The sequence below is a fragment of the Punica granatum genome, chromosome 1, assembly GCF_007655135.1.
Source record: "Punica granatum isolate Tunisia-2019 chromosome 1, ASM765513v2, whole genome shotgun sequence".
Classification (NCBI taxonomy): domain Eukaryota; kingdom Viridiplantae; phylum Streptophyta; class Magnoliopsida; order Myrtales; family Lythraceae; genus Punica; species Punica granatum.
The window spans coordinates 11,111,245-11,119,108 of NC_045127.1; the positions used below are offsets into that span (position 1 = coordinate 11,111,245).

At 39.1% G+C, this 7,864-nt stretch overlaps 1 protein-coding gene across 1 annotated transcript; it reads left to right on the plus strand.

The window, feature by feature from the left end:
• The first annotated feature begins 1,638 nt into the window (after positions 1 to 1,638).
• LOC116211292 (probable histone-arginine methyltransferase 1.3) lies at positions 1,639 to 7,561 on the plus strand. The gene is made up of 15 exons (XM_031545611.1): positions 1,639 to 2,005; positions 2,248 to 2,310; positions 2,518 to 2,617; positions 3,104 to 3,247; positions 3,625 to 3,728; positions 3,817 to 3,915; positions 4,025 to 4,094; positions 4,335 to 4,431; positions 4,615 to 4,669; positions 5,259 to 5,342; positions 5,866 to 5,943; positions 6,042 to 6,145; positions 6,349 to 6,521; positions 6,609 to 6,757; positions 7,090 to 7,561. The coding sequence occupies exons 1-15, from the start codon at positions 1,799 to 1,801 to the stop codon at positions 7,171 to 7,173; spliced, it is 1,611 nt and encodes a 536-aa protein (XP_031401471.1). The 5' UTR covers positions 1,639 to 1,798; the 3' UTR covers positions 7,174 to 7,561.
• Positions 7,562 to 7,864: the final 303 nt, after the last annotated feature.

Consider the following 7,864-nt stretch of genomic DNA (forward strand, 5'->3'; position numbering starts at 1 on the left):
TTTGGAGAAAATCTTTTATTTGAGGACACAATCACCAAACTTTATAGCAGTTACGTTACCAGACAAGAAAATGTTACAGCAATGAACCTTTTAACATTCTTTGTTCCATTTTATGGCTACTATCCATTTAGTCAAATGCGTCAAAACTCGGGTGTACCTAATCTTATTAAATTCGAAGTAAGATTTCAATGCAATGATAATAGTGAAGTTTATATCAATTAGCATTGAGATTAGGTGATTAATACCAGTCTCAATTTAGAATATTGAATTGCATCTTCTAACAGATATGTTTTCTCAATAACGAAGTGATAGAAATTTCGGTTCAAATATTCCTATTCTAATTCAAATAGGATGGTCTACAATATACGGAATTAAAATACAAGTATTATACATGCAAGTAAATTGTTTGTATTTTCTTAAGTAAATTATTTACCTTTTACATCGTTTACTTGGTGTCTCCTGGTAGTTACGTTATTGTGATTTTACTGAATTGTTTAACTAAAATTTAAAAAAGACAAAGAAAAATAATATATCAAATGTAAAATAGCAAAAATAATTATGCCCACCATTCCTCGCAAACTTCTTTCCCTTCTGCACTTGTCCCACTTCCTCTTCACTCATCCTTCTCTCTCCTACTCCCTCTCTTGTCCGTCCGTTTCTTCCCAATTTCCTCCCTTACTATCCATTCCTTCTTTCTTCTTTTTTATAAGCTCTAATATATAAATAATTTAAGAATTTGCATGTGAATACACGTGATATACCTATCACAGGATTTTCAAATTGCAAAAAACCATTTATGATCCTCAACTTTTGCTTGCTTTTTGCTTTCGTCCTAAACCTATTTCTTGTTCAATCCTATCTTAAACATTACATAATTTGTTTGTTTGAGTCCCATGTTAATTTTTCGTCAAAAAATTATTTTTCCATTCAAAATATTTTTAAAATATATTATTTAATTATAAGAAAATTTCGAAAATACAAAAAATACGAAAAAAATATTTATTTTGGAGGTAGCGGGTCCCGCCGGAGCGTCCCTCTCCCTCCGAGGTCGTCGGCTGCCACAGAGGCCACGGGCGACCTTGGAGGGGGAGGGGTGGCCGCCGGTGGGGCCCCTGGCCTTGGAATTTGGAAATTCCAACCGGACTAAGATCTTTGGATATCTTTTTAAAATTTTAAATTTTTTTGTATTTTCAAAATTAATTGTAATTAAATAATATATTTTAAAATATTTTGGATGAAGAATATTTTGTTGGAAAAATTAAAGGTAGGACTAAACGAACAAATTATGTAACTTTTAGGATAAAATTAAATGGAAAAATAGATTTAAGACACAAATAAATAAAAATTGAGGATCAAAAATGATATTTTCCCACTCAAATTCAGCCGCACCCGATGGACGGCGAGGAGGAATCCCAGGCGATACCTGCGGGGCCCACTTGACACTCAGACAAAGCCAAGGGCCCCACGACGCTCCCCAGACGTGTCCCGTCTTAGGGGAGACACGTCATACACCGTACGAAGGCTGCGCGTCGGTATACTAACGGAATCAATCAACGAGCACGACAGGAAGCAGATACGCGAGAGGAGGAGACGTGATCTTTACGCGCGATATAAAGTCCACCTCAGTTTGCTGCACCTCCAATCAAGTATCGAAGCTATTGCCTTTGCTTGTCCCCCCCCAAAACCCTAATTCCCCTGACTACAGCACGCAGAGGACCTTCGAGCTCCACCTCCGTGAAGGGACGAATCGGCAGCCTTTGCTCCGTTGAACCGCCGACCGAGCTCAGAGAAGCTGCAAATGGAGGTTTCCGTAGGTCAGAGGCAGCAGCAGGAGTTCTCTCTCGCTTCAGTCTCCGAGCTCGCTTCCTCTGCTTCCACCTCCGCCACGACTGCGCCTTCGCCAGCGATTGCTCGGTTCTGCATGGATTGCGGGTCCTCCGAGCTCCGGATTCGCTGGGAGAATGATGCCAGCGGTTTCGCCGGCCTTCACCTCGAAAGCTCCCAGGTTCGCGCCTTAGCTTCGGTGTTTTCTCGGTCTGTTCACTTTCGATTATGCTCATGCTGAAGAAATGTAGATAAAAGAGAAGTTGGCCGGAAATGGTGGAGCACATTGTGTTCTATCCAGTGCTCGCTTTGAAGAAAAAAGCTGAAATTGATTAATCTATGTATATGATCATTTGGATATGGTGGAAAAGTTGGAATTTTTGACTGAAGGAAACGATCATCGTGTATTATTTTTTCGTTCAGCTATTCAAGCTCGGTCCTCTTCAGTCAGTTTGCGTGGATGAAGGCTTCGAGACCAATAAAGAGGTAACTAGTGGTAGTCTATTTTCGAGTCTTCGATCTCAATAGACTGGAAAAAGAAAAAGGTAAAAAGCACTGATGTTCGAGGGCCATCTCATTGATTTTTCTACGATGGAGCTGCAATTTGATGGTTTACTATTTTCTTCTTGGATTCTCTTGTTATGAAATTTTGGCAATTAGTTCGTCTTCTAATGCTTTTAGTTTATTATACAGAAACCATACTCAAGAGGTTTCACCATCCGCTTTAACACCGAGGAGGAGGGCAGGGACTTCCACTGCACATTCGAGCAGTGGAAGAAAGACCCTCATCAAGGTGCCACCTATAGATGCTCTTAAGCGTAAATTCACTCATATTATTAGAATACATCTCTCGGCCCCCGCTTGTGGTTCAACTTACTCAGACGGTGCTCAAATCCGAGGGACTTTTATAGTCTTTGCCTTCATCTTCAGATCTTGGTTATTTCGTCATTGATTTATGGAAGCTTGTAGAATATAAAATGTGCAGCATGTTTGTGTGTGTCTGGTAATCTGCACTATCAATATCACGGTTCTTACTTCTTCTTTGAAGTTGACAGAGTTTGTATAGGTCATTTTCTTTTCTTGGACTTGGTCTCCTTTTTGTCTGCCTGGGTTTCCAGTGAATCGATGTACAACTTTAAGCAAATGGTGAATTTATACATAGAACACCTGTAGGGGAAAAAAAATGGCATTTCATACCTTTTCCCTTGGCCTTACTACATGTTTGGCAAGTGAACATGGTTCATGGTCGATGCTAATTTTTCTTCTATTTTCTTATCAGAGTCACGCTTAGCAAATGGAGTAGTTTCATCTTCTAAAAGCAAATTCGATGAGAAGATAGAGGCGTCTTCAGCAAAAATGTATTTTCATTATTATGGGCAGCTTCTACATCAGCAGAACATGTTGCAAGATTATGTGAGGACAGGTTCAGTTCTGATCTTGTGTTCCTCTTCTTGTAACTTGCAGATTTGCTCTGTCTGTAATTGAAAGTGAGAATGCTAGTGAGAAAACTGGGAATGAAACAACCTGACCAAGGACTTCACGGTGTAAAATTGTTGATTTTTACCGACTCGTATAAAGAAATGGAGTTGCATCTTTGAAACTCATTCTCTACAACAATGAGAAGCCAGCACTGAGTTCTACTTATGCGAAGAAAATACTAGCCAATTTTCCTTCAATGTGGTTTATGCTAACTGAGGTGTCAGTCATGCCATAAGGCAGTGGGTGGTGGGTCTTTTTATGTGCAAGAATGATGTAGGAAACAAATTTCTTTATTAGCATTTTCTTTTTCCCTTTTTCCAGGATCTTATTATGCTGCAGTCATGGAGAACCGTGATGATTTTGCTGGTCGAGTAGTGGTTGATGTTGGTGCTGGGAGTGGCATATTATCATTATTTGCTGCTCAGGTACTTTTCTGTTAACTTATGAGAATATATTAATCCATGTTTCTAGTTTTCTTTATTCATTTCTATGGCTTTCCAAAATCTTATTCAGGCTGGTGCCAAACATGTTTATGCTGTGGAAGCATCAGAAATGGCTGAATATGCTCGCAAACTTATTGCTGGAAACTCACATCTTGGGGAACGAATCACGGTATAGTTTCATTGGACCGTGTCATTACATTTTCTAGTATCTCAATTTAATAATTTACTATTTTGGTGTTGTATCTCTCTCACGTATATTTTGTGCTATCTGAATGTAGGTAGTTAAAGGAAAAGTTGAAGAAGTTGAATTGCCAGAGAAAGCAGATATTTTGATTTCGGAACCGATGGGTGAGCTGTGTTTTATCATTTGTTTTCTGGAGTAACAATGGATTCCACTGCTAGCATTTGTGTTCTCAATTTCTTAAAGCAAATAAATTTGTTACTTTGATTTTATAGGATTTCGGCAATATTTTGGTAAAGAACATGTTTTATATAATAAAAGCATATGATTTATGGATTGATGGAATTACTGTTGGAGTTGACTGTTGAAAGCATAGAAGTCTTACACTGTGTCCTATTTCCTCTCAGGGACTTTGTTAGTTAATGAAAGAATGCTGGAATCTTATGTGATTGCAAGAGATAGATTTCTTGCTCCTGAAGGGAAGATGTTCCCTACTGTTGGAAGGTGATTAGTTTGTTTCTCCGATACTTTGGAATCATGTTTTGCTTCACCAGATGCTTGCACTGCAATTTAAGATGGCATAACTGTGCCAACATATATTTTTGAATCATTTCCGTTGTGTTCTTGGTTATGCCCCAAACCCCCCACCCCCGGGTTCTGATATCTTGAAAATGATGACTACTGTAGGATTCACATGGCACCTTTCAGTGACGAGTATTTATTTGTTGAAATTGCGAATAAGGTACTTATCTGTTGTATTATAATTTTTATTTTCTATCTCCATAATATGCTTCTGAGGTCTTTGAATTGGATTTTAGATGCCTCATGGTCCCCCTCCGTTTTTTATTGCATGGAACAACTTCTATGACTATAAGCTAAGGATAATTGGATAATTTAGTTTTGCTAAACGATGCTTTGATAGTTAAATATTTCTGAGTACAAAGGACTCGTTGAAAATTAAATTATTTAAGAATTAATGGAGGCTATAAGCTCAGAAACACTTTGGATATGAAATCTTCGTCACTGAGAACAGAAGAAAATGATACTAGGCTGTACTACAGGATGAAGTGTAACTTCTGGAGTGAATATTGGATCTTAATCTGCAAAGCTTTTCTTTTTACTGGCTCTTGTATGCATTATGTCTTTGATGTGTAGAAGACCTTTTCCTACAGTTTGTCAAAAGTTAGCCTTGTCATTTCTAGCAAAAACTAAAGTGGCTAGAGAAGGCTTGAAGGGCTCTTTCTCAAGACATTGCCTCAATATTTCCTCTGGCTGGGTTTTTTAGTTTTCTGCTGGATTTTTTTTTATTTTTCTTGGTCTTGTGTGTCTAGGCCCTCTTTTGGCAGCAACTAAGCTATTATGGGGTTGATTTGACACCTTTGCATGGATCAGCATTTCAGGGGAACTTCTCTCAGGTTTGTATTAACAGAAAATTTGTGCTATTTAAGTTCTCTGAAATTCGCGTCGTAACTTAAGCTGGGCCTTCTTTGCTGTGGTTATTATGAATTTGTGGATCTATGGGTTACAATTCGCTAGCCTAGGTTTTGTATTCCTGCTTTCTTTTGGAGTATTTATAACAGAATAAGCAAAAGATCTAAAGGCGCTATGACATAATTTCTCTGGTGTATACATATTGTACACATTTTTTACATTAGCTACTGCATGATAGGGGAAGCAGTGATTTTGGCAAAACCTAATTTTTTTGGGATGTGCTCCTTTTAAATTGGAAAATTTCTGTGAAGCGACGATCGGGTTGTTTTAAGAGATTTTTTTATCCTTTTTCTTTAAATATATTAAATGAACATGTCCACTTCGCAAGATCTAGGTCTTTATCTTGTCTTCCATGCTTCATATACCAAGGTTGGAATCTATAATGCTTCTTTTTGTTAATTTCATTATCGACTACAACTAATGGGGGTGTCTTTTGTATTCACTCAGCCCGTTGTAGATGCTTTTGATCCAAGACTTTTGGTGGCTTCCCCAGTATTCCATGTAATAGACTTCACGAAAGTAAAGGTACTTTTTCGTAACATGTGTTTAAATTTCCACTGGGCATAGGTCTTCTTTCAAAATGTAGGTTTGGTTTTCACTTCTGTATTTTCCACACTCTGCAGGAGGAGGATTTATATGAGATTGATATTCCTCTAAAATTCACGGCTGCTGTTGGCACCAGAGTGCATGGTTTGGCCTGTTGGTTCGATGTTCTCTTCAATGGGAGGTAAAAACTTCCAACATTTCATCAAAGGCATACATCTTTCTTCTTCCCACCACCCCAACCCCTCTCCTTTTCCTTCTCTCTTTTGGCTCAAGATATTGGCTCCTGAAGGAAGTACCTTTCAGAGAGAGAGAATCTCTTAATGCCCCAACTTTACGGCTTATCTCAATTTGTGCATTCCTGATTTAAGTGCTTTTAATTCACAGCACTGTACAGAGGTGGCTTACCACTGCCCCCGGGGCTCCCACAACCCACTGGTATCAACTCCGCTGTGTCCTTTCTCAGCCACTCTATGTCATGGCAGGTCAAGAGATCACTGGGCAACTTCACATGATCGCCCACAATGCCCAGAGTTACGCAATAAATTTGACATTGTCAAGTCAGTTCCCTTCTACCCAATAGCCCCTTCTGTGTCTGTTGCTTAAATTTCTGCCATGTAATAGTTTTAATTTATATTCTTCAATAGCTAAAATGTGGGGCCCTGGTGCTGAACAAGGCGGAACTCTTCAAACTTCGTCGGGCAAACTTGACCTCAAGGAACCATATTATAGGATGTCTCAGCCACAGGCTTATACAGTGTCCCAAGAACAACAAAATCAGCTGCTTCAACCCCAGGTTCTTGTTCTCCTCTCCACGCATCTCAATCTATCTGACATGTTAAATAACTTACACCTTGGAAAAGAAATTTAAGTTGTTTCACCTTACCAACTCTTGGAAGGCTAGTGTGCTTGTTTCCGATCTGCTCCATAGACGACATCTTTTGTGGGGCTCGAGTACAGACTTGTCTAAACATTGCTTCCTTTCTTGCTCATAGTTAACTTTCAGAATCTTAGTTGTTCCTTTGGAGAATCTGCAGTGGGCAACAGTAGATACTTTGAGAGTGCATGGCTGTTAATGTCACGTGACAATGAAATGAGTAACTTGGTCGGTTTTTTGCTCGAATGCAGGGTGTAAGCATCCCAGTACATGACATAGAAGAAAGTGAGCTCTTGGAGCAACCGCCGCAAAATTCGGGTTCTCACTTTAGTTGAACTCGGATACCCCAGTTAGGTCTCAAACAGCACATGCGAATCTCAAACATGGTCGAATGCTTATAAGCCATATTAGGATGGGGCTTTCTATTGTCGTGGATATTTCCCGATCCTTTGAGCCTGCATCTCCTGCACCCCACTTTTCTCGCTCTAGAATCTCTTATCTAACCTTTCCCCTTCCCTGTATTAAGCCAATCGATGCTTATGTAAATTTTGTGCAATTAAGCTTGTTTGTATGCATGATTGTGCAAAATTCCGGGCACCCGTTGAAGTTCATCCCCATTTATTTAAGCCGACCAAATATAAAACTCAGTTTGGTAAGGCTGTTTGAGTCTCCATAATTCATCCGAGTGATGGTGCTAGAATGTAGAATGTGTTGTTTCTCACAGCTTCTTGCTTGCCACGTAACAGAGATGGCGGGATCTTTTATATTAAACTCTCAATGTGAAATAAATGTTCGGGAATTTCTCGAGATATGGACATCTGTAGAGATATAGAGCCGCGATTTTAAAGCTGACTCTTCATGATATGAAATTCATATGGTTATACAGATAAATGCATCTACTCCGGATTTGTGATGCCAATCAGGATTAATTTCTAATAGAGTTTCGATTCCTACCCTGAATTTGTTTCCACTTCTCAGCCAAAGCTTAAAATGCACAGGAATCGCATCAACGTAACAAATCTTCTG